Source organism: Oryza glaberrima, chromosome 2, assembly GCF_000147395.1.
Source record: "Oryza glaberrima chromosome 2, OglaRS2, whole genome shotgun sequence".
In the NCBI taxonomy this organism is placed as follows: Eukaryota; Viridiplantae; Streptophyta; class Magnoliopsida; order Poales; family Poaceae; genus Oryza; species Oryza glaberrima.
Genome location: NC_068327.1, coordinates 8942805 through 8969687, shown reverse-complemented (window position 1 = coordinate 8969687; position 26883 = coordinate 8942805). Strand labels below are relative to the sequence as shown.

General features: G+C 36.7%; 2 protein-coding genes across 4 annotated transcripts; one reads left to right on the top strand and one right to left on the bottom strand.

Moving 5' to 3' along the window:
• Positions 1 to 796: 796 nt before the first annotated feature.
• Positions 797 to 5110, top strand: LOC127763052 (GTP 3',8-cyclase, mitochondrial-like). Of its 3 annotated transcripts, none has more exons than XR_008015651.1 (8): positions 797 to 980; positions 1092 to 1266; positions 1518 to 2129; positions 2267 to 2434; positions 2592 to 2783; positions 3507 to 3575; positions 3838 to 4322; positions 4780 to 5110. XR_008015651.1 is itself a non-coding variant. In XM_052287627.1 (8 exons), the coding sequence occupies exons 2-7, from the start codon at positions 1207 to 1209 to the stop codon at positions 4319 to 4321; spliced, it is 1185 nt and encodes a 394-aa protein (XP_052143587.1). In that variant the 5' UTR covers positions 797 to 980; positions 1092 to 1206; the 3' UTR covers position 4322; positions 4780 to 5110. The 3 variants fall into 3 exon arrangements, 1 of the variants encoding a protein (XP_052143587.1); XR_008015650.1 differs by having other exon boundaries at positions 3507 to 4059; positions 4238 to 4322; XM_052287627.1 differs by having other exon boundaries at positions 4238 to 4322.
• Positions 4321 to 8567, bottom strand: LOC127763053 (uncharacterized). Its single transcript, XM_052287628.1, has 2 exons — positions 8148 to 8567; positions 4321 to 4834 (listed from the first exon to the last, which is right to left on the bottom strand). The coding sequence occupies exon 1, from the start codon at positions 8465 to 8467 to the stop codon at positions 8183 to 8185; it is 285 nt and encodes a 94-aa protein (XP_052143588.1). The 5' UTR covers positions 8468 to 8567; the 3' UTR covers positions 4321 to 4834; positions 8148 to 8182.
• Between the last annotated feature and the right edge of the window lie 18316 nt (positions 8568 to 26883).

Here is a 26883-nt window from a genome sequence, read left to right as displayed (position 1 = left end):
CACGTCTCTCTCGATTCCTCCATCTCCCTCCTTTCCATCGCAGCGAGAAGGCAGCGACCCACCTCTCCTAGCCAACCCAACGATAGCGGCGACGAACAAGCTGTCCGGTCTGACTCCTGCCGCAGTTGACCATGGCCTCGGCTCTCTTTGCTAGATTTGTCGGCGACAGTTGTATATACGCCAGATCCCAATTCGGTGCGCATCCTGGTGTACCTATATGGATTGCACATGGAAGTCTTGAAAAATGCTGGCCAACTAAAAATTGATCAAACATAGTATATTTGACTTAGGATAAAACTAAAACAACAGAAATATTTAATTTATGATAAAACTAAAACGATAAGAAAAATTGAAAGCACATTTCTATCGTTTCGCATATGTTTATTTGTACTGCTTATTAGCAATAATAATAATAATAATAATAATAATAATAATAATAATAATAATAATAATAATTCGTGAATAAAACTTTTTTTCCAAATAAGTTTATTTTTTATTCTCTCTTTTGGCTCATCTTTTACCGATCCCACACATACCAATAATAAAAAAAGAACACTAAAACACTCTCACTTTATCGTATCTTAATATAATTATTGCCTACTTTATCTACTTCTGACGTATATTTTTTATCTACTTCCACAAGCTCTTCTAATGTAATGATTATAGACAAAATAAACTTATTTGGGACAAACGGGTGAAGAGAAAAAAAATGAAATTATTCTGGAATAGAAGGAGTATAAGAGAATTTTGGATAATCATAAAATGATGACACGGTGGGGTCCCACATCCACGTCGGGTGGCTGCTACCGACCTTGACCTGCCCCAGCTCCTCGGGAGTCGGGAAGGCAACTCCGCCTCTTCATCCTTCGCCGCCGCCGCCGCCTTCACGTGCTCCCTCTCCTCTGCGAGTCGCGGCGCCGATCTCCATTTGTCGAGGCGAGCAGAGCAGGGGAGCCGGGAGGGGAGGGCATCCTGGTGAGGTGAGCATCCACATCCCCTTTCTGATGAATCATTCATCTCTCTCCCACCTGGAGTAGTTTTTTTTTGTCTGGAATTCGCTCGCGTTCGTTAACCCTAGCTTTCTCTTGTAGATCTGGAAGAAGCTCTCCTCTTAATTAACCTGTGTAAAAGTTTGTTTGTTCCCCCAAAAAGTTTGCTTCCTGGGATTACTACGAGGAGGAGGAGAGGGGATAGATAGTCTGTCAGATGATGATGATGCCGCTGCGTTGCCTCTCCGAGCTGGCCCGCCGCCGGCCTGATCGCGCGGTGAGATTCTACTCATTTTCTTTCTTGGATGAATCATTCAGCTAGAAGCACGTCGCTGTGTCTTTGTACTGTAATTATGCATTGGGTCTCTGTAATTGTGCGTTGGGTACTAGTAATAATCAAGTAATGATGTATTGATGCAGTACCATATCACATCGAAGGGATGAGCTTGTGCTGTTAATTTTTAATTTTCAGTCAAAAACGAATTGCTTGTTTTCTGGTGCTGTAACAGTCAAAACCAAAATTTTCAGGTTGATGCAATGAGAGTGGGGCTCCGATGTTTGATGAGCACTTGCCCGTCAACCAAAGCTACTGATGATAGTCAAAGGTTATATGCAACTTCTTCTTGTGCTAATGTGCCAGAGGTAGCACCGAGTGAGGCGCCACTGTCAGACATGCTTGTCGATTCGTTCGGGAGATTCCACAACTACCTGAGGATCTCCTTGACCGAGCGCTGTAATCTGAGATGCCAGTACTGCATGCCTGCCCAAGGAGTTCAGCTCACGCCAAACTCAGAGCTCCTGTCACATGATGAGATAATCCGAGTTGCCGGCCTGTTCGTTACTTCTGGTGTGGATAAGATCCGGTTGACCGGCGGAGAACCAACCATTAGAAAGGATATCGAGGATATCTGTTTGCATCTTTCCGGCTTGAAGGGGCTGAAAACTCTTGCGATGACCACGAATGGGCTCGTTCTTTCTAAGAAGCTCCCAAGGTTGAAAGAATGTGGGCTCAATGCTCTAAATATTAGCTTGGACACGTTGGTCCCTGCAAAGTTTGAGTTCATGACAAGACGTAAAGGGCACTCGAGAGTCATGGAATCGATAGATGCTTCTATACAACTTGGATTCCAATCTGTCAAGGTATGCAGATTTTTGCATACCTGAAATTTCTGCAGTTTGTCTTCTTTTTAACATACCACAAACTGGAGCTATATCCGCATCATATTGAGCATTTATCCTCAGTTTAATTGGTTCTTTTTCCCTTTTTCTGCTGCCAGGTCAACTGCGTTGTCATGCGTGGAATGAATGATGACGAGATCTGTGATTTTGTTGAAATGACGAGAGACAAGCCTGTCAATGTCAGATTTATAGAGTTTATGCCGTTTGATGGTAATGTTTGGAATGTCAAGAAGTTGGTTCCTTATGCAGAGATGATGGATAAAGTGGTAAGGTACACCTCTGAAAAGTTCACTTCCCTTATACATTTTACCTTTCTTTCTTCCGCCTGCATCTAGCATCCTACCATTTTATGTACATGTGGTTTTATTATTATTATTATGGAAGCTACAAGTAATTTTTCTTACTTGCAACCTTGGGGATCAGCGCCAACGTTTTAAAGGTGTAGAGAGACTTCAAGATCATCCGTCAGAGACCGCAAAGAATTTCAAGATTGATGGTCATGCTGGAACAATTTCGTTTATTACATCGATGACAGAGCATTTTTGTGCTGGTTGCAATAGATTACGACTATTGGCTGATGGCAACTTGAAAGTGTGCTTATTTGGCCCCTCAGAGGTATGCTAACCAGACACTTTGTGAAACCTTGACTTGTATTTCTGCAAATTTTCCTATCATATTTTGGGCCAATATGTCAATTTTCTACTTTGGATTCCATGAGGGACAATTTTTGTGCTTTCACTGATGTTGTGGCCTCTTATTTTGAATACCATAATCAGTGTTAATGTGTCACGCATAATCATGCAAACTTGAACCATGTGTACTTATTGATTTTCCTTCACAATTATGAACTATTTGAACATAGATCAATACACATATTTCTGTATAGTGCTAAAAATGCTCAGTATGTTCCAAGCATGTTATATCATCTTTTTTGTCTTAACACAATCTGAATGAGTGATTGGATGGTTGAATGGTATTCATGTGCTTTGTTTCCTTCTGTTGCTTTTGGAATTTCTGTTTAGGTGTGCTGTGCCTTAGGTCTGAAAGTGAAAGTTAAGTGGGGGCAGATCCAGTGTCCATGATATATTAAACCTTAATCAGAGTAAAATTTGACCGACTTTCTGCAAGTCCTATTTCTCATTATTTAAATTCACTGTATATTTGAGAATTCAGGTTGTTAATTCCAGTTGTCTCTTTAAAAGTGAAATCTCCTTGTACAGTTCTATTTTTCTTGTTGTATTAATATCATTGGACAAGAATGGATAAAAATCGAGGAACAAGTCTTCTTTGCAAAATGCTAAAAAAAATAAATGAGTACAAATATTCTGGTTTGTACAGGTGAGCCTGAGAGAGCCTATTCGAGCTGGTGTTGATGATGCTGGACTCAGAGAAATAATAAGCGCTGCGGTATGTGTAGAAATTCACTTGGTTGACATCTTCCGTATGAAAGACAGAGTAATCTAGACCATTTATTCTTATTGTCAAATAACAATCTTGCACCAACTATTTCAATCCACTCCTGTTCCTTTCATAGAACACGATACCAAATAACTGTTTTTCTCTCTCTCATCTGAGCAGTTTAAGAACATATGAATTCAATTAATTTGTTTGAGAAGAAAATGATTTTTATGTTAAAAGACTGCTTCTCTTGACAAAAATTTAAAATCAGCATCGCAAATAAGTACCAAAAGAGAAGTAGAGTCTCCTGGCTTCTGGGATTTCCATTGAGGAAGGAAGGGCATGCATTTTTGGTTTGGACCACATCGGGTAGAAGATAAGCAGAGGCGAACTATCCTGTTCCTGGTATAAACTGCACATTGTATCCAAGGTTACCTGGGATGTTGGGATACTTTTAACGTTTACCAGCACCATTTTGCCTCCATTGGAACAGGTGAATCTTGCTCTGCCTGCACCTGAGGCAATTGTTCCTTTGGACAGCTAGTAGGTTTCTATTGATATTAGTTACTCTACTTGTCCATGTTCATAGCTAGAAATAGCTACATTTTGGGACGAGCATAGCATATCATTAGTTATATTATCATGTTTAGTCGCCAACTTACTTTACCCAGGTTAAAAGGAAGAAAGCTAAACATGCTGGGATGTTTGATATTGCTAAGACGGCAAATAGACCTATGATTCACATTGGTGGCTGAGGTATCTTCTTAACACTGCTTCTACCCTTTGTTTAATAAAGAAAGAATCGATAGTTTCTTTGAAGATTATCCATTTTCTTCACTCAACATTGTTCTATTGGAATGTTTGAATCCCTCTTGTGTGTTCTATTCATAATACAGAACAATGCAAATTTTAGAACCAAAATGCTGGTTCCCTGTTATAAATATTGTCATGAGCAACAATTGCTTTGTGGTTGCTCAGGAATCTAGTGAAGAGCATCTGCAATTTCATTAACTCCATGGCTTTGAATTATCTCTAGCTTGATTAAACATACTGTTGTCAGTTCATTATGCTTGTGTTCTTGTCTGGCACTAATTTCTTTTAGGTTACAAACTGTAGGTGCAACATGCAATATTTAGAACTGGCTACAATTTTAACTTTTATGGACTAAGCATTGTCCATGCTTGTCTTGCTTACCAATTACAACTTGTTTCAGATCAGTTTTACCAGCTGAAAGTACCTTGGCTCCTCCATACGATGACTGCGATGAACTATCAACATGATAAAACAAAACAAAGATTACATGATCTTACCTTGATATGATGGTAAACTGAGGAACTCAAAACTTCAAACGGCAATACATACAGTTTGTACAAGATATAAAAATGTTACTATACTTGTGAAATAGTAGCAGTTACAAAACCTCATGCAGTTGAAGTTAAAGCATCTGTACTTTTCGCTACTTGTACGAGAAAGATGTAACTGTTGTATGATGTATGCTCCTCATAAATCAATGCTAATGTGTAACTAATTATTCTTTTACGGCATCTTATCGGTTAATAAAACGAAATTTATTGTCTTTTCTTTCTGGGAAGCTCTTGTTTTGTATTCAGCAGAATAACGGCCTCTTGAAATCGCGGGAATGAAAAAGGGAGAGAAATATAGGAAGTATGCAAGTGTGCTTCCGCACTTGCTTTGAATTTGGTACTACTGATACAACAAAAATTACTCTTTGAGAAAACAAAAAACAAGTACTTTATTTTAAGATAGTAAAATTCAACTAGAGTTGCTTTAGAGGTTGGTTCTCTCTTGCTAAAAATATTGGGAAGAGAGTAAATTTTTTTTAAAAAAAAAACTATGATAAACAAAAATAATTCAACTATTTATTTTAAGAGGGTAAAAATTCAACTAGAGTTGCTTTGTGGTTGGCTCTCTCTTGCTTAAAAAAGCTAAATGACACCCCGTGTTTTTCTACGGTATGATTATATACAGACAAACAGATTTTAAAAAGTACACACGCTTAAAAAAAAATCTGAACTTTTTAGTTATATGGCCGGGGAGACCATCAGACCAATAGTCTTTAAATTTCAATTAAAAGTTTAAGGTGCATGAACGTGACATAATATAACTTCAACAATAAAGTGCATGTCAATAGAAGAAAATTAATTGCTCTGGAGAATTAAAAATAGATTGGGAAAGAGAATATATACTACTACTTTCTAAGTAGTGGTTGTGTCTATTTTCATATCATCTTTACCGCTGATATATGAGCCCCATAATCTATACTGTTACACCACACCACCTTTCAGTGAGTCTTCTCCTGGTTAATTATTGGCTCTCTTTAGATTTTAAAATCACTTACATATTCAATAAGGAAAATCATAGTATTACTTGGACTAAATACGTGCGTATTAATTGATTTAATAAAGTAGAAACTCAATTTATTTTAACTTAATTTGTTTTCCGTTGCAATGCACGGGCTCTATGCTAGTGGAGACTAATCAATTCTAGGATTTGGAAATTAACGTGGAATTGTACGTGGCACTAGGAAACATTAGCTTATGTAGTTTGCCGGTTTCCATATTTGACCAAAAACATGAAAAGTTACATTATCATGTCTTGGTACGCAATTAAGAAAATTTCACTGGCCAAATAAGTGTTGAAATTGTGGACATATGATCTGATTAGTTTGGATGGTGTTAGAGTGTGCAGCCCAGCCCACCAACCGTGAGCCACCCAGGTCACATTGAGCCTACTCCACCACAGGCCGCCACAACTTCAGGTCCTGGGCCTACACAACCCAAAAGACTAGTCTGATGGGTGAGGACCGTCCCCACCTTTTAAGTCATGTGGGACTAAACCCAACAATCTCAATTACCAATGTGAGACTAAACCCAACATTCTCCCCGGAAGTGCTAATGGGTGATCGATCGCCCGGTGACAAGGGTAGCGATCGATCCCCCTTCCCCCTCCCTCCCTCCACTTGGTTTCCTTTTTTTGGCACCGCATTACTTTCCTATTTTAGTAAATTTATGCACCTAAAGTTTATACACCTCAAGTTTACACATCTAAAGTTTATACACCTTAAGTTTACACATCTAAAGTTTAGAGACCAAAAGTTTATAAGTCAAAAGTTTATATATCCGATTTAAATTTGAATTTGAATTCAAATATTTTTTTTATATATAGTATTTCTATGCATCTAAAGTTTATACACCTAAAGTTTATAGACCCAAAGTTTATAAGTCAAAAGTTTACATACCCGATTCAAATTTGAATTTGAATTATATCCGTTCAAATTTGAATTTGAATTCAAATATTTTCTATATATAGTATTTCTATACATCTAAAGTTTATACACCTAAAGTTTATAGAGCCAAAGTTTATAAGTCAAAACTTTACATACCCGATTCAAATTTGAATTTAAATTCAAATATTAGTTTATAGACCCAAAGTTTATAAGTAAAAAGTTTATATACCCATTTCAAATTTGAATTTTAATTCAAATTTGTATGGTGTAGTAGTAAGAGAAGAAGGGGAGGTAAAGTAGTAAGGGGGAGGGGCGGGTGATCGCTTAGGAGTACCCCATTAGGAGTACCCGCCCATTAGGAGTACCCCATGCTCCCCCGTCACATCAACCCCGATGTCCGTGTGGCCCCGAAGACTCAATTACCGATGTGAGACTAAACCCAACAATCTCCCCTGTCACATCAACCCTGATATCCGTGTGACTTGTTACCTGGCCTCCCCACCATTGACCCACGGACCCACAGAAAGACTCAATTACCGATGTGAGTTGACTTGTTACCTAGCCTCCCCACCAACAGGGCTAATCGGAGCCACAACTTTAGATCCTGTCCAAAAGAAGCCCAGCCCACCAACCGTGGGTCACCTAGGTCACATTGGGCATTCTCCACCACAGGCCCAACGGAAGCCACAGCTTTAGGTCTCGAGCCTATACAACCCAAAAGACTAGTCTGATGGGTGAGGACCGCCCCCACCTTTTAAGTCGTGCTCCCCCATCATCAATTACCGATGTGAGACTAAACCCAACAGATGGAGAGAGAGAGAGAGAGAGCAATGTCAATTGGGATATGACGAAACCCAAAATCAAACCAAAGCATTATTTAAAATGCAGGAATTTTGTAGGAATCGCATGAAACACAATTTACAATGTGATAACATATACTGAATATATTTGTATTACAAGTTGATAACATACGTACATAGATGCACGTGCCTATATAATACAACAGTGTCCAGTACACTATATAATGTGCAGCACAACATAAGAAAATATGATATGGCTTAGTCGAAACACACACTTGGAGGGGCATCTAACATACCCCGTACTGTACGTCGGATGCAAAAACGTTTACGGCTTGGTCGATCGGTCAGCTCGCGTCTACCAAGAACCGTAAATGTAGGAGCTATAGTGCAGCGTAGTCGGGTCGGAGAGGAGGAAAATTAAGTTGCTATGGAGCAGCGTATCCGGATTCGTGGTATTAGAAAATATCCCTTTCGATTTTAGGCTCTTCAAATTTTCGGACGGAGAGGGAGAGTAGCTTAGCTGCAGCAACGTACGTAGTAGCTGATGCGATGGATGTAGCTAGCTAGAGCTAGTACTGGTCGGGCCAGAGGAAGGCGCCCATGGCGAACCGCCGCTTGGCGTCGAGGTCGCCGTCGACGGGGAGCCCGTACTCCCGGAGCAGGCAGTCCACCCGCCACTCCGGCATCGCCTCGTACTCCGCCTTCTTGTACCGCGGGTAGTGCAGCGGCATCCGGAACGACGACCCGCCACACCCGCCGCCGCCGCCGCCGTGCTGCTGCTCACCGCCGGCCGCCGCCGTCGTCTTCTCGGCCTTGGGCTGCAGCCTCACCACGCTTGGACCCAACGATCCCATGGCCAATGTGGCTTTCTTGCAGCTAGGACTAGGAGTCTAGGAGACTAGCTAGGACTATATATGATTTTCTTTTTTTTTTTTGTGTATCTTGTTGATGGTTGCAAGAGGCTGCTCATGTGTGGAGGGGTATTTATAGGAGAGGAAAAATGTGGTGTCCATAAAGAGGAGGTGGTGCTACTTGCTATGTGTGGCGATCGCGCGCCGTTGGATTGAAAATGGATGGTCCAAATTGAGCGTGCTCGCATAATACACCGAATAATTATCGAGTTTTAGTGTTTGATTGTTGGCCCCGCCCTGTCGTTTGGCTGATCATAAGCATATAAGCGAAACGACATATATGCAAATAAAAAATAATTTATAAATAAAACTTTTATATATACGTTAAGAACGATATAAAAGTAAAGACTGAAAAATAAACTACTCCCTCCGTCCCACAATATAAGGGATTTTCAGTTTTTGCTTGCAACATTTGACCACTCATCTTATTCAATTTTTTTTTGCAAATATAAAAAATAAAAAGATGTGCATAATAAAGTAAGTCACAAATAAAATAATTAATAATTTCAAAAAAAAATTGAATAAGACGAGTAGTCAAACGCTACAAGCAAAAACTCAAAATCCCTTATATTATGGGACGGAGGGAGTACGATAAAAAAAAATCTCAAAACCAACTCCAAATTACAGTTGAAATTTTAAATTTTTGCTGATAAGTGTAAGCGAAAAGATGAGGCCATGTATCATGGATGAACCAACGAACGGTTGAGATCGAGCGTGCCAGCACAATAGGAAACGCGTGTATCAAAGATGAATGGTCCAGATTGAGCGCTCTTGCATAATACACCGAATGATTGATGGGCCATTAATGCACAAACCATATGGTTGATGACACGTATGTGCAAATCAAACAACCCATTTGAAGTTATGGACAACGCAAGGGACATGTAGGGAGGGATGAATTGCATGATTGGTTTGTGTTCAATTAAGAATCTAATGCGAACAACAAGAGACGTGAGAGGGAAATCAGGGGTTTGATTGGAGAAGACGACAGCAAATGCCTCTTGCTGCTGCCCAGATTCAGTAGTTTCTGTTCCAACAAATCATTCCAGCAGAGGGTATTAACTTGCCGAAAACGCAAATGTACGTAGGTGTAGCTAGGGTTTAATTAGTTAATTAGGACTTGTTCGTTTTGTTCGACCAGATCTGACAAAAAAAAAAGAAGAAAAAGTTCAGGACACAGCATGGTTTGTGTGAATTGGTTGCTTGACCAAGATACATACGCTACTGAGGTTCACAGAAAACTCATGAAAAACTGTAGCAATTCAATCATACCAAGGTACTCCAACATGAAAATCAGATTAAACTTATTGAATAAATATACTTTTAATGAAGTAAACTTGTTAATAGCAGCAATAACAATTACAGTAAATTGTAGGAGTTGTTGGGTATTAGAAATTTGCCTTTCTACTGTATTTTACGCGTCGTTATTTGATTTTCTTTATTCAACCTGATTTTTTATTCATTTTACTATCACTTTGCTTGCTTCTCCTGCAAAAACGGAAGGAAGGAAGCCCACATGTCTGAAAGGTGAACAAGAGTCAAAACACAACGGCAATCAGGAAACAGATTGCAATAACTCATAATAATTGGACAACTTGTTCTAGTAGTCATCAACAAATATGATGATTGATAGTTACTTGGGGTGTTCAATAAGCAGAGGTGTTTTCTTCAGAGTTTGAGAGGCATCAATAGCCTCTCATTGGTGTTTTGCTTGTGAAGCAGAAGAAAGACATGTGTGTGCTTCTGCTACCAAAGCCTACCTTCCATGATTTTTCCTTCCTTGATCACCTTGCTTCTCGCCTTCTCCCAGTGAATCCGCATTAATTAACCACCTTCTAGATGCCGTTAATGCCCGTCTGAACAAAAATTGTTACGGGAATCATCTCAGTGAGAGGGTGTGTTTGACAAGAGGAGAAAAAGAGAAGGTCGAGGAGATACGTAAAACGAAGTGGATCATTAGTATATAATTAATTAAGTATTAATTACTTAAAATTTAAAAATGAATTAATATAATTTTCTAAAACATTTTTTCTATAGAAAATTCCTTTAAAACACACGGTAACACTTCGGGAAGAATACGCGTGAAAAAGAGGGGTTTTTCCTGTCATTGTGCTGCTGCTGAACGCAAATCGCTCCCAAAGAGTAGCTTTCATGCAGTAGATGGAAGTTGCCACAGGATAAATGGGTGTTTTCTCTGCTCCATAGAAGCAAGTATTCTGAAATGGCCAAATGGGAGTACTGACCTAGCATTTGTTTCAACGTTGATCAGTTCACACCTCTTGTTGCTTCCTGTGAACACTGACCAGCACATCTCTGTAATTGAAGTGCCAAAGCTTGATGGGCCCCAAATGCTTAGCCAAGGCCGAGACAACGGCCCAAGTAATCTGGATAAAGGCCCAAACTTCCCAAACGCCTACAACTCCAAATGGGTAATACAAAGGCCGAGTGTAGTTCCAAACTGTTTCTTCAAACTTCCAACTTTTCCATCACATTAAAATTTTCCTACACACACAAACTTCCAACTTTTCCATCACATCGTTCCAATTTCAACCGGACTTTCAATTTTAACGTGAACTAAACACACCCAAAAGCATCACATTATTCAGTACTATGAAATTCACTGTACTAATCCTATGTAGTAGTAAGTACATCACATCGTTCTTTTTTCTTGCTCCTACTCCACTAGGACTCATTCACATTATTTCTGTAGTGTCCTGGTCGATTTGATGCCTTGTCAATTTTTTTGTTTTCGCATTGGCCTTTCTCCAAGCAAGTTCTTGCGACGATGATTTCGACTGAATAATCTGAACCGCTCAAAATTTTGTCATCTGGAACTTGAGAGTTTCTTGGGTCCAAGATTCCTTGCCTGTTCTTGCACAAGCATCACAGTTGTTTTTGCTCGTACCTTCCTCCTCTCATGAGTCATGAATGGTGACAGGGGTGCATTGAAGAAGCATTGACAAATTTCACTGCTGCATCCATGTATTCGCTCTGACAAGCTCTTGGATCCTCTAGGAAAACGAAAGTTTACAGCAAGCTTCTTCAGCATGTGCTACACTGCTAGTATCACACTCTTGGAGAGCTTGTTCAGCATGTGCTTCTTCAGCATGATGCTGAAGAGCAATTGCATTGGTTCAGAAAACTTTGTTCGGCTGTTTGTGCTGATCAATACTAGTAGTACTCCCTCCGTTTCTAAATAGCTGACGTCGTTGACTTTTATAAACATGTTTGACCGTTCGTCTTATTCAAAAACTTTTGTGAAATATGTAAAACTACTACCTCATTCCCTAAATGTTTGACGCCGTTGACTTTTTTAAATATGTTTGACCGTTCGTCTTATTCAAAAACTTTTGTGAAATATATAAAACTACTACCTCCTTCTCTAAATGTTTGACGCCGTTGACTTTTTTAAATATGTTTGACCGTTCGTCTTATTCAAAAACTTTTGTGAAATATGTAAAACTATATGTATACATAAAAGTATATTTAACAATAAATCAAATGGTAGAAAAAGAATTAATAATTGCTTAAATTTTTTGAATAAGACGAACGGTCAAACATATTTAAAAAAATCAACGGTGTCAAACATTTAGGGATGGAGGGAGTATATGTATACATAAAAGTATATTTAACAATGAATCAAATGATAGGAGAAGAACTAATAATTACTTGAATTTTTTAATAAGACGAACGGTCAAAAATGTTTAAAAAGTCAACGGCGTCAAACGTTTAGAGACGGAGGGAGTACTAAATCAAGTGTGTCCTCATTTGTGCTGATTAAATGCAGATGCAGGGAATGGAAGAGGAACTACACCATGCAAAGCAATTGCAGAGAAACAAGCCCAAAGAAAACCAAACAAGCAAACTACTACTACTACTCCTGTTTGTGTTTGCTAGTAGTAGGACACCACGTATGGGACAAAGCATGCAAACACACAAGAGGCTCAAGCATGTACTCCTCCTATATCCCCTTGCCTGCAAGCTTCCAAACCTTGGCCATGGAACCATATGCACATACCAAGGACATGGAGATGTACACACACAAGATGACACAAGAGACACATATTTACTACTCCCATTTCTTCACTGCACATTCATTGCCATTGCAAACCAGTGCTAGTACCAGTAGGAGTAGATTATTGTTGCTTGATAGTAGAGTCCAACAAGTGTTGCATTGGCAGCTTCAGTCAGTGAGGCACCCCCATACTACTACTGCTGCTATCTCCATGGCAGCTTTAGAATCCAAAACAGTCTAAACAATGCCTTTAAAGCGGGGCCAGATCAAAGGTAAAGCTAAAGTCCAAAAGGGCATGCATAAAAAGCTAAACAAAAGCTGTAAACATATTACTGTTACGACTGGGAACATTTTTAATTGCAGTAAACAATGGCGTTTCTGTAGGATCAACAGTGTCATGCATCGGTCTCTGTGCATGAATGATCCTCCTCAGTCATAACCATTTCACACCTCCCTACAAGCAATATTTCTTGATTTCTTCATATTGTGATTTGTGATGTAGCATCAGGGCTCCTTTGGACTAAGAATTTTTTTTCCTATGTTCTATCTCTTGGAACAAAGTAAAATGCATATAAGGATTGTTTTCATATGCTCTCAATCAATATATGAATTCTAACATGAACTCATCTTTTTTTTCCTTTGCTAATGTCCAATGTATACTCTCTCTCTCTCCCCGCGTGTGATTTCCTTAAAAAAAATTGTTTCAATTCCTGTGGAACTATCCAAACAAAATATCTTAAGTGTTGCTATGTTTCTAAAATCATGTACTCTCTCCGTCCCTAAATATAAGGGAGGAGTATCGCAGCGTCCTACTATTTCTATTTCTGTGTTATTGGAATCCTGCGTTGAAAAGAGCCCTCAAAGTTGATATAGCTTATTGTTCATTTTCCATGGCTACTACACTATTTCTCTCATGTTCCAAATGAAATTTCCTGTATCTTTAGAAACTGTTTTGCTAAATGGAGACCATTTTGGAACTTGCATAGATTTTATATTTTCACAAATAAATTATTTACATTTTCAAATATATATTATAAATAAAGAAACAAATACATTTAGCCATTTTCTTAATTATTATGCCAACTAATATCTTTATATCTAAAATCAGAGGAGGCAGATATAAGTAGTTACTCCTCCTAGTGATTTAATTGTATGTCCATGCAGATGCTGCTGGTGAACAGTGTGAGACATAAATTTGCTGGCTTTTGTTGAACAGTTTGATGAGCATTTGGGATTGGAAGGACATGTGCACGTTAAGAGTTGATAGTGATGAAGTGACCTGCAAAATGGTGAGTTTGGCTGGAGGGGATTGTTTGCTTTTAGGAGCTAAAACCTTAGCTTAAACTTTTGCATGAGACATGTATAATCTTTAGCTCATAATTAAAGAAAAAAGACGGTTTGTGTCCTTTTCCTTTTGTTCAACAACTAGATTAGTTAAGCAGTAGAGTAGTTAGTAGCTCTTCTTTTTTTTTTCCCTTCTTTTTGGTGCTGAACTGCTGATTGATTTACCGTACTTGGCGTTTAAAACAATGAGATGAGACAAAATGACAATTACCAAACCCTGTTATTAGACTGATGGTGAAATCTACTACTCCCTCTATTTCGAAATGTTTGACACCGTTGACTTTTTAGCACATGTTTGACCGTTCGTCTTATTCAAAAACTTTTGTGAAATATAAAAAATTATATGCCTACATAAAAATATATTTTACAATGAATCAAATGATAGAAAAAGAATTAATAATTACTTAATTTTTTTTGAAAAAGACGAACGGTCAAACATGTGCTAAAAAGTCAATAGCGTCAAACATTTTGAAACGGAGAGAGTACTAGTAGTAGTACTATTACAAACCTGTTTTCAGTGCCAAAACTTTTCTCCTGTTTCTTTACAAAAAGAAAGGGAGAAAGACATTGAAATGTGCTCATGCTTAGAGCACCCGCAATGGTAAAGTAAGGTGCTCTCTATAAAATATATACATCTCAGCTATAGACTAGATTAATAGTAAACCACCTCAATAATATGTCTACTTGGGTATCTATAGCTCTCTAATATATTGCCTCGTTTTTCTCTATAGACTATCTTCAGGTTAGTAGATAGCTTTGCTCTCTCTCTTCATTTAATCTCTTCCAAGTAGGAAAATATGCTGACATGGATCTCTTGTAGAGAGTTTGTAGATAACCATTGTGGGTACCCTTACAGTGCCAAACTGCCAATAACCTTGATTTGTTTTCCGGTTCTCAACTACCAACACCACAAATAGTGTAGCTTCAAGTTTTGTTGCAGCAATTGATAGTGAGCATCTGGAGTACTACTCCTACACTATTATACACAACTCAAGAGGAGTGAAGGACCATGAAGGAATCAATCAGCCACTAACATTATCATTAGAGTTCTTTTCTTGGGTCCTGCATGACAGGAATGTGCATGCAGTGTCAGTGAGCCAATTATCCTGCTGCCCATACACTTGCACATTCACACATTCACACACACAAAAAAACACAAAAGATGAATGAATGAAAGGGGCATGTCTGGCTTTGTTCAGCTGCTGTTTCCTCCCCTTCTTTTCCCCCATCTCTTTAGGCGGATTCGGTGCGTGATTGCCCCATTGCCATTGCAATTTTTGCCAGCCACCTGGTCAGCAAAAGATGGGGGAGATGATGGGGCTGAAGCCTGCATGGATGTTTCATTTTGATTCCTTGATTCCTTCTCCTTTCATTCATAGAAAAACAATCATACATGCACATCCTTTGGTGATAATGAATTTATATTGCTATACTCTACAGTAATTATTTGTGGGAGTAGTAGTACAAGTCTTGCTCAATCTGGTAATTCTATCTACAGTAATTTACTCCCATTTTCACTTCACTTGCCCTGTTTAGTTTCAAAGTTTTTTTTCCAAACTTTCAACTTTCCATCACATCAAACCTTTCATACACACATAACTTTTCTATCACATCGTATCAATTTCAACCAAACTTTTAAACTTAGTAATGAACTAGACAGCCGTACTGAAGTGAAGTCTACCAGACGAGTACCAGAGTTGTGTATGTGTGTGAGAGAAGAAATGGTCATGATAGCATCAGTTCCATCAGTTCAATCCAAGTGAATCAAAACCTGCTTTTTGCATGCATGCAGGATGCAGGTGAGGAGGAGGAGGAGGAGGCCCCCCCTGGTATGCATGCCTGCCCCAAGCAAATCCAGATAACCTAGGTGAGCTGAGGTGACTGATAAAACAGCATATAATGTGATGTGTGTATGTAAGGACTGTGCTGCCTGCCCAGCTGTGGTGGCCTGAATCATCTCATCCTCCCCACCTTCATCCACCATGCTCTGTCTCTTGCCTTGTTGCCTCCTAGTACCTCTTGGCATGCATGCCCACTTGTAATCCAGATTCACAACCCTGGTACTCCCTCCGTCCCAAAAAAAAAAAAAACATTCTAGGAGAGAATGTGACCCCTCCTAGTACAATGAATCTAGACAGAGTGTTGTCCAGATTAGGTTGCCTTTTTCTGGAACGGAGGGAGCACCCTTTTGTTTTTAGTTGTGTTTAGTTCCCTTCAAACTTCCAAAAATTCCATCACATCAAATATTTAGACACATGAATGGAGCATTAAATGTGGACGAAAAAAGCAATTGCACAGTTTGTATGTAAATTGCGAGACAAATTTTTTGAGCCTAATTACGTCTAATTTAACAATGTGGTGCTACAGTAAACATTTGCTAATGACGGATTAATTAGGCTTAATACATTCATCTCGAAGTTTATAGGCGGAATCTGTAATTTATTTTATTGTTAATCTACGTTTAATACTTTAAATGTGTGTCGGTATACTTAAAAAAAATTTAGACAGGGAACTGAACACGGCCTTTGAATGGAAAAAGGCTCCCCACTGGTTTATTGAAAACCGATGACTTTCGATCAATGTTGAAAACCAATTAATACTGATCAACTTTCACAGACCGACAACTAATTTCATGAAAAACAATCGGTTTTATGAACCTGCCTAGTACCGGATCAAGAACCGATTGGTATGTCGAATTCCGTGGAAATCGTTGATAAACCAAATCAAAACTGATGAAATTAGAATAAATCTTGTCAAAAGTTTGAAATTCAGTTTGAAAACCGAGCAATTTGTATTTTTTTTTCGTTGTCTAGGAAATCTGGTTTCCATCGTTTTTATAAACCATACTTGTATAATCCATCAGTTTTATAACCATGGCTGTGTTTAGTTCGTGTGCCAAAATTATTATAAGTATACGGACACACATCCGAAGTATTAAACGTAGACTAATAGTAAAACAAATTACAGATTCTGCCTGTAAACTGCGAGACGAATCTATTAGCCTAATTAATCTGTCATTAGCAAATATTTACTGTAGCACAACATTGTCAAATCATGGCGTAATTAGGCTCAAAAGATTCGTCTCGCGATTTACATGCAAATTGTGCAATTGGTTTTTTTCGTCCACGTTTAATGCTTCATACATTTGATGTGATGGAAAAGTTAAAAGTTTAAAGAAAAAAGTTTAAATCTAAACACGGCCCAGGCTTGTAGTAATAGTACATCATGCTTGTATAATCCATAGGCAGGAGAGGAAAATAAAACAGATCATAGGAGAATAAGGGAAAGGGCAAAGAAGAATATAAATCGTACTTGGATTGCCGTTTCGGATTTGTACAGTGGCAAGTAAACAGTAAACTCCGTGGCCTACTGCAATGATATTGTCACAATTATATATGCATGGCTAGGTCCTTGAGTTCAATCATCAGCTAGCTACAGTACTGTACCCCCTTCTTTAGCTTTTGTGATAGAATGATGAGATTTATATCAGATCATGGATGGATGCAGATATGTCTGTGATATCTCCGGCTTTTGCTTTTGTGTTGGATCGATGGCACAACAACATGCTGGATGGTTGTATAGATCTAGTCTATACTGCATGGACAGATAGTGATAGTACTCTCCTCTTTGAGGTATGGTTTGAGGTAACCTTCCCTCCCTCCTTGCAAAGGACACGTCAGGCCACTAGATTCTCATGTTTGTCTTCCAAAAAAATTGCTCATGAATCATCGTACAATTTCCTTTGCACTTTTTTATTCCCTCCCTCAAAACAAATTATCTTTTATACACGATATGCTTATTTATTTTAGGACATAACTACTTACCATGTACTCCCCCGTCAAAAAAAAAAGTCAACCTCGTATTAGGATGTGATGAAGTATAGGAGTAATTAATTTCTAATGCATACCCATATGTGTAGTTATTATTTACAATTATGTGTAGTCTATTATTATATTGTAAATACATAATTTTATTAAATTATTTTTCGTGACAATTATTAATATGGCGTTCACAAATGAGATATGCAACTTTAACATGTTTTACTCACACCCGTTCTCTAATAATTGACACGGTCACTATTCAAGTTCATACTTTAACCACATGCCTTTTAAACAAAACTAGCAAGGAAACCCGTGCCGATGCATGGGTAATTTATTTGTTGTTTATAAAAAAGAATATAAAAAATCGTATCTCACCATATTCAATTGTAAGAACTATAAATTACATTATAATCATAAAAGAAAGAAATACTTACACCATGAAATAAACCATAAAATTTTATATACTAAATGACAATGTCTATTATATTCAAATAAATTCACTTTATCCTGGTTATACGTAAACTCGTCTATCACCATCTTTCACAAACATACGAGTTAATATGAGTTTTGTTTTTTTTTCTTTTACTATACATCTAAGTCACCTGCGCATGTTCATGGGTAATATACGAAGGAATAATCCATTGTCAAAATTATTTGTGCTAATTTTGTTAACACTTTTTATATGAGAATGGCATAATTACATAAGGATATAATATGTTTCCATGTGACATTTTTTTATTGTAAGTATGTATATTTTCTTTTTGTGAATAGTAGTATGTGTATTCATAGGATGGTGTGCACACATTTATATGAGCGCTTACGATTTCCTTTTACATGGTTAGTAAAAAAATACTTTCAAAAAGTTTGGTGGGATGGCATGAAGCGGTGCCACAGCGACACGACTTCTTCGAGAAGATTGCCATGAGTGTCATTACATATATCATATATGCACAATTTGAGAAAAAACTTTAGTGCCTCAAATTAAAGAAAAAAACTATCAGATAGAGTAGATCGTATATGAACTCTTCTTTTTTATTCTTTTTTACATATCTTGTGTACATACGTACATACAAAGGGATTAAATGGTTTTTAGTTGGAATAGATCTAATGTAATGGTTGAAAATAATGGAGCTACGTGTATATCAATGGCCAAATATTTTGTTTTCTTATAATTTTTCTTATTTTTTTTAATTTATTAGAGTTGTCACGTGGCATCTTAAGAGTGCTTGTAGGAGTGTAGAAATGTTATTACTCACACTGGCAACCTACTCACTGTCAACTATTGTTTGTTGTGGTTTAGTGGCATACTCTTCTTACCTATCATTTGTTGAAGTTGCCCACTTAGTATAGTCCTATCTTCGGTGCTTGATGACACACGTGCTTATTGGATATCAGCTAATTATTAGGTGCACTGTGCACGAATGCCTCGTAAGCAATATTCCCACTAATACAGAACTTATATACTTATGATTAGTGGGAATATATGATTGTATTAGACTATTTTGTATTTATAAAGTATATTATATACTACATATTAAGGGTTTTAGTATGTATGCAATAAGTTGTAAAGTACTTATCGGATTGGCTACTCTCTTATTTATTATGAGCACGTTTCCTCGATTGTTCTAGGAATTTTTATAAAAGAAATTAATACCTTTTGATAACAATATCTAAGTCCATCTAAACCATTATATTCCTTATAATTAAATTGATAATCATGGACTACATTGTATATATTTAAGTGCAACGTGTGTATTATTAGAAATATATTCTATATAAAAGCTAAATCTATTTTTGGCTTCATAATATTTAATATTTAATTAATCTTGCACTAATGACATGTGTCGTTTCGTGTGTCCAAGATAAGCTCAGCTATTGAGCTAGATCAAAGTCTAATTAAGTTGGAGATAGAAGACATCGACATGGTGTCAAAAGAATATATAAGATCTTTAATTTTCAAATATTATAGAATAGAGAAAACATATAATACCTGAAAATACATTCATGATAATTTAGTAATATCATTTTGACATATTATTATATTTTACCTAGGGAGTGGAAAATTTTTTAGAATTGTTAGTCACAATTAGAGTTGTTTTTATTTTAAAAATGAAAGCCTAATTTAGCTATCATATAATCTATTTTTTATTTTATTTATATTTTTCATGGATGTTTCCATGAAATGCGCCTAATTAGAAACTCTAAATAACATATATTTTGCATAGTAAATATAGACAGTTTGGTTTTCCATAATAAGTGAGATAGAAAAAAAAGAATGATGTGGGCCCAGCGTCGTACGTACGTATCAAAATATGGACGTACTTTTTGTTTTTGTTGGAATACCTATATGTGCACGTACAATAAGAGTTTTTAGATAAATTTAATTGTATTTTTATAATAGATTTAATGGTTAGAACTAATGGGTTCATCGGATTCTAAAATTTATTAGAGCGCCACGTGGCGACTTAGGAGTGTTTTTAGGGGTGCTATGTGGCGTTTTAAGAGCGTTTATAGAAAATTTAATGGACTTTTAGTATATAATAGATAGATAGAAAGATTGTACATACTTCATTTGATCGTAATACATTCATTTAGAAGTAATTTATGGTCAAAGTTAATTGTCCGTAGTCGACAGCGATAGTTATTCCAGAATGGGCCGACAGTACTTTTTATTGAATATAGTATAATGTATTTGGCTGCATTTTAGTTCTTTTAGCTAGAAAACATATTTTACAAATATACCCTCTATAAAACTTATTGCAGGTATGGACCCACTATCTTGGCACCAGAGATGTTGGCGCTGAGGTAGGATATCGCAGAGCAACGTTTTGACGTCGTCATCTCCCATTTAAGAACTACTCCCTTTTTTCTGCAAATTTTATAGATTTGTTGTCAAATTTGAAAAAAAAAGACAGTATTTATGTATAAAAAATTAATATGGGAAGAGGACATGGCTCGCACCCTCCTCTCCAGTACTATTGATTCGTGGTTAAATTTGAAATAAAATCGAAATCTGACACATGATATGTATTTTTTTTCCCTGAAATTTCACTGCAAATCAATATTACTAGGTGTGAGAAGGAGTGTGGGACCCACATTCTCCTCCCTTTATAAATTAGCGTGAATGAATTAGGATGCATTGGTTTGTAGTTTTCCTAAAATTTGATACGGAGTAGCAAATTAGTAATAAGATTTTGAGGAAATCTAGATGGGAGAGGTAGACGCCAAACTTGCTGGCGCCAAAATCCACAAACCTTGCCGTAGAGATAGGATCTGCAATAAGTTTTTTTAAGTCTATTTTTAAAAATATGTTTACTAAAAATACTACAATATGAAAAAAAAAGACAAGTTTGATTGCTCATGTTCAAGGACATAAACAATCAATATAAAAAAAATAAACTTCCAAGGATAAATCTGGAAAAATGCTTATTCTAATTGATCCATGAAAGTTGTTTTTTTGAAGGGAATATGTTGTATCTTACTCCCTCCGTCCCATTTTAAGTGCCGCCATACTTTTCTGTGCTCAACTTTAATCGTCTGTCTTATTTAAAATTTTTTAAAAAAATATTAAAAACATAAATCACGTATAAAGTACTATTAATATTTTATCATCTCATAACAACAAAAATATTAATTATAAAATATTTTCAAATAAGACGGATGATTAAAGTTAGGCACGAAAACTCATGGTTGCACTTAAAATGGGAGGGCGGGAGTATCTGAATTGATTTTTTTTATGTGAGGGACAGGTACTTCCTTCGTCCCATAAAAAATAATCTAGGACTGGATGTGACATATTGACAGAGGTGTAATTTAGTACTAGAATTTATCACATCCAGTACTAGATTGATTTTTCATGGAACGGGGTAGTAAGCAAGAACAACATGATATTGGTTGTACTGGACTGTTTTGGTTTGATGCCAAAATTTGCCCTACAAAGCACTTTAAATAGTATATTGTAGATATTTGGATTGATGCCAAAATTTACCAAAGGTAATACAACTCCTATAAACTAACTCTATTAAAATATTAGTAGTGCTAAATTTTAGCAATGATTTAACACTACCAGTAATTTGCTAGGACACCAAAACAAATGAGCCCACTCTTTCTAATGTTTACTAGTAGTACCACTTGTTTAATGTTTTTTTTAACGGGGACGATATGGATTGATCTTGTGAGAAGAGAAGCAGCAGCAGCAGATCTTTGGTGAAGCAGGATTTGCCGTGACACAATGACCGATCGATCCTCCGTTATACACACGGTACACACAAGCAGTCCAGATTCCAGTCTCCAGTCCATATACACACGGTACACTGGCTGGAGTAGACAACTGCGACTCGTGTATCCATGGAGTATGCATGACAAACAACAAATTTCAGCGACCCCGATTAGACGTAACCCCTCTCCGCTATACTAGCCTGTGCAGGGGCAGTAGTCCAGCCTGCAGAGGTAATATGATGTGTCCTGTACTCTGCTGTGTGCAGCTAGTTACAGCTACAGCCAGCCTACTCTTTGCGTTGCAGATCCACACATGGCAGCTCGGATTGGGGAGCCATCTTCTTCACTGGACCAGTCCATCTAGATTTTTTTTTTGTTTTTTACTTTTTGTCCTTGCTCTGAAACTCATTTTACAAATAAATATTTAGAAAAACTTATTTTAAAAATAGAATTTTTTCAGGGTGCCAACGAAGATGGGCATCGTGGTCCAACGTGACAGTGCTAATCACATTGATATTATCCTATAGCCTCCACGTGAAAGCTAAGTGACTGATATGAAGGAGTTAGCGTCAATGTCATTGGCATCAAGAACCTATCTATAATTATTTTTTTATAAAAAAGACCTATTTACAATAAATATATTTATAAATAGATTCTTAGTGCCGTGTTATTAGTGTCGTGAATCTATTTGTAAATACATTTTTAATTAAATAGATCCTCTTTTATTACAAATAAGTTATTTTTTAAAAGAATTTACAAAAAGATCCTCGGCACCAATAACGTGGGCACCGATCCCTTTTACATCAGCATTTTAGCTTCTACGGGCAAGCTAGGGAGATGGCGCCAATATTACTGATGCTGTCATTCAATATATTGAATCATGGCGTCCATAACTTGATGCCCTACAAAAATTCATTTATAAGTCTATTTATAAAAGAAGTTTTTCAAAAAGTCTAAAATGTAAAAAAATCATTCATGTAAGTACGTCCGACAGTTGATGCTACTAGTACTGTTATTCAACATAAAATAAATGATTTTAGGCTACTTAGGGCCCGTTTAGTTCCCAAAAATTTTTCCCAAAAACATCACATCGAATCTTTGGACACATGTATAAAGCATTAAATATAGATAAAAAGAAAAACTAATTGCACAGTTATGGGGGAAATCGCGAGACGAATCTTTTAAGCCTAATTAGTCTGTGATTAGCCATAATTACTATAGTAACCCACATGTGCTAATGACGGCTTAATTAGTCTCAAAAGATTCGTCTTGCGGTTTCCAGACGAGTTCTGAAATTAGTTTTTTCATTCGTGTCCGAAAACCCCTTCCGACATCCGGTCAAACATTCAATGTGACACCCAAAAATTTTCTTTTCCCCAACTAAACACACCCTTACCCCTTAAACAGACTAATCTAAAAATTCGCTCTTATAAAAAATTTGAATAAGATGCTAATCAGGTAGTAGAATGGCATAATCGGAGGAAGGACTAATTGTAGTAAGCTGCAAAACCCGGCGACGTTGTAGCTCGAGGAACATCTGATCCAAGAAAACGGTAGTAGCAGGTTAATTAACCCAATAATCTGGGCAGATCTTCTATTTCTATTTCTATTATATACTAAAAGTCCATTAAACTTTCTACAAACACTCCTAAACCGCCATGTGGCTCCTACAAACGCTCCTATACCTCCATGTGGCGCTCTAACAAATTATAGAAATTCTAAGAAAACAATAAAAATCCGACCATCGATTTTCACTTAATACGGTGGACCCATCGTTTCACACCATTAGATATCTATCTTATAACAGGGAAAAAAATCACAAAACCCATCCGTATCCCCTCCATCACGTACATACCGTACGTACGTCCCCCACCTTCTCTCTCTTTCTTTCCATTTATTTATAGGTAGCAAATTTTTATGTTAAAATATTAATATTAAATAATTAGAATTTCTTATAATATATTTGATTTTAATTATGCCATGTGTTGGAGTGTGTTATATATATATATATATAGATATATTTCTTATATATATATATATATATATATATATATATATATATATATATATATATATATATCATTTGCATATAAACTCATATCCTTTATATGATAACTAAATATTAAGACATATCATGCAATCGTAAATGATCTACCCTCTCTTCTTCACTTTATTATCCTTATTTCTAGCTAGCAGCTTAGTATATAAATAATTAATATATAATTTTTATTATATAATAAAGATTTGTTAAGCAGATCCCCATAAAATATCATGCAGATATTTCTATTATACATCCTTTATAGTGTTTCTAGCTCATCACATGGCACATCTAATAAATTATAAAAAGTACTATAAATGCTGCGAAAGAAACATTTAATCAATGATTTTCATTTAAATAGATAAACCTATTATTTTTAACCATAAAATCTATCTATATAAAACTTTTAAATAAAAAACGTCTCCTCCCCTTCCTCCTCCTTCCTCTCATCTACATTATTCTGGAAACTTGCATATGTAAATTAAAATTACAATGTCAAACAAAAATTAGAAATTCAACTATTAAATAGTGTTTTGTCAAGAGACAGCATCCCTTCTTTTTTTTACATGTCATCCGAATTGACATAATAGAATATGAAATAATTGAAAAAAAATCACATGCACTCATAATTTATATGAAATATGCCTTTTACCATGGAATCATTATTTTTTTTACCATTAGATTTATCTTAATAAATAGACAAAAAGAGAAAAGGCCCAATCCCAACCCTCCTGTCCTATTACATTATGTCCATACCTATGCATGTCTGCGCGCTCCCCCCTCATGCACGAGCACAACCTCGCCTCATCTTTTCCTTCTCTCCCATTGTCCTATTTTTATGCTTATTAGTTAGATAGAAAACATATTTTGTGATAGCAATTTTTAAACAACTATACCACCTAAACTAATTTTTTTATCTGTGCACCTCATTAGATTATTTGCAGTTAACTTTCATGAGTCGAATCCAAATTAACTACTACCTTCGTCCTAAAATGTAAGTATTTTTAGACCATATTTTGGAGATTAGCTATTGATCAGTCATAAATATTTAGGAAAAGCCACAAAGATTTTTAAACCATATTATTAACAACATGTTGCTTACATTACAACAATGTGAAACACTTTTAAGTAGTTAGATAACACATTTGTGGAAAATAACAAATACCGACGAAGAATATTTGTGGAGAAAATATACTTTGAAGTATGACAGTGCTATCCGATTAATATTATGTTCTTATAAATTTTTAAAATATGCAGCCCACGATACATACGCATTCACGCTACCTTCCTAGTTTAATTAAACTTGGGGCGATCAACACGCACATCCTGTACCCAAGTGGAGCACATTTATGGGCCCAGTTGTGTGCGGCATCATCATGCGTGCATATGCTGCTGCTTCTGCTGCTGCTGCTACTACTGCTGCTTGCTTTGGTCTCGTCTTTGGAGACGAAAAAGAAGAGAGAGGAAGACGTTGGCGAGGTGACCTACCTGTGGCAAGAAATGCATCGCAATGCAGAGGACGACCAAGAAGAATAAAGTCGAGATCCACCTAGGATTCGTACTACTGTACACCTGCTATACAGTACGTACTCCATCTCCTTTTTGTGTGACGGCTTGAAAAGAAAAGAAAACAAAACAAAAGCGACGCCATGGCTGCCCATCTCCTCCTTCTCACTTCTCTCTCGTGCATGGTCACCATGACAACGTACGTAATGTACTATTCCTAGTAATGTGCTGTGGCGTACTGTACTGAAAATAGGTCATCTAACTTAGTACTGTTTTCTAATTTTAAATGGTTGACACATAGATCCCACCGCTTATGGGTTTATATGTCAGCGATCCACGTTAGAGAATAATAAGTCAGACGAGCCTCATCCGTAACGTAACAGGATCACGAGAGCACTCTCCTACCATGTATACTGGCTATTAAAAAAAAACTTTCGACTATAAATTTATTACCGGTACAATAAATTTCTTACCTCGTGTACCGGCTAGCAACCTATATCCAGATTCGTAGTCATACTAATGTTACATTTTGAAACGAATGAATAACTATAGATTTAAGCACGGATGATATCTAAATTTAAACCTAGTAATTCAATTACTAGTTTTTTTTAAAAAAAATACTAGTAATTGAATTTATTTTTTTATTACTGCATATGTAGTGCTAGTGCGGGTGCTCTTCCTGCAGTTGGCCACTTGGCCACCGCCCGGTCAACCTGGCATCTTTCTTTTCCTTCCTTTGGCTTTGCTCGCCTAGCAGAAAAAAAGGATCAAAAGGCAAAAACAGGTCTCATCGATCGCAACCGATCACTCCACTTTTAATTATTTCATCCATTATCTCCTTTAGTTCGTTTCTCTTTTCTTTTCCCCCTTTGACCTCCATTTCTTTTTCTTTTTTGTGTTTCTTAATTAGACTAGCCTTCAAAACTTTCCTTTTTTTCCCCTCTCTTTTTTATCTAGTGCCCTGCCTTTAGAATTCCAGTTAGGGAGGGATCATTTTGACTGGAAATTCTAGCTGGTGTTCTTTTCTTATCACAGTTGGTTTGGATCAGCAAAATGTTCTCCACCAGCTGTGATAGAACCAACAATTTTAGGGCCCCTTTAATTTAAAAAAAAAACATAGGAATTTTGGAAGATTTCTGTCTTATAGGAAAATTTCCTAAGAAGCCATTTGAAAAATAAAGGATTGGATCATATCTAATCCTTTGAAATTCCTATAGAATGGATAATCCTATAGAGATTTTGGAAAAAATTTAGCAAGGGCTTTAACCTCTTGGTAACTTTCCTTTGAGTCTATCTCTCTCATCCAAGTCCTGCGTTTTTCCTACGGTTCAATCAAACGGCCATTCCTGTGTTTTTCCTGTGTTTTTACAATACTCTGTTTTACATTTACATTCCTATCAAAATCCTACGTTTTCTC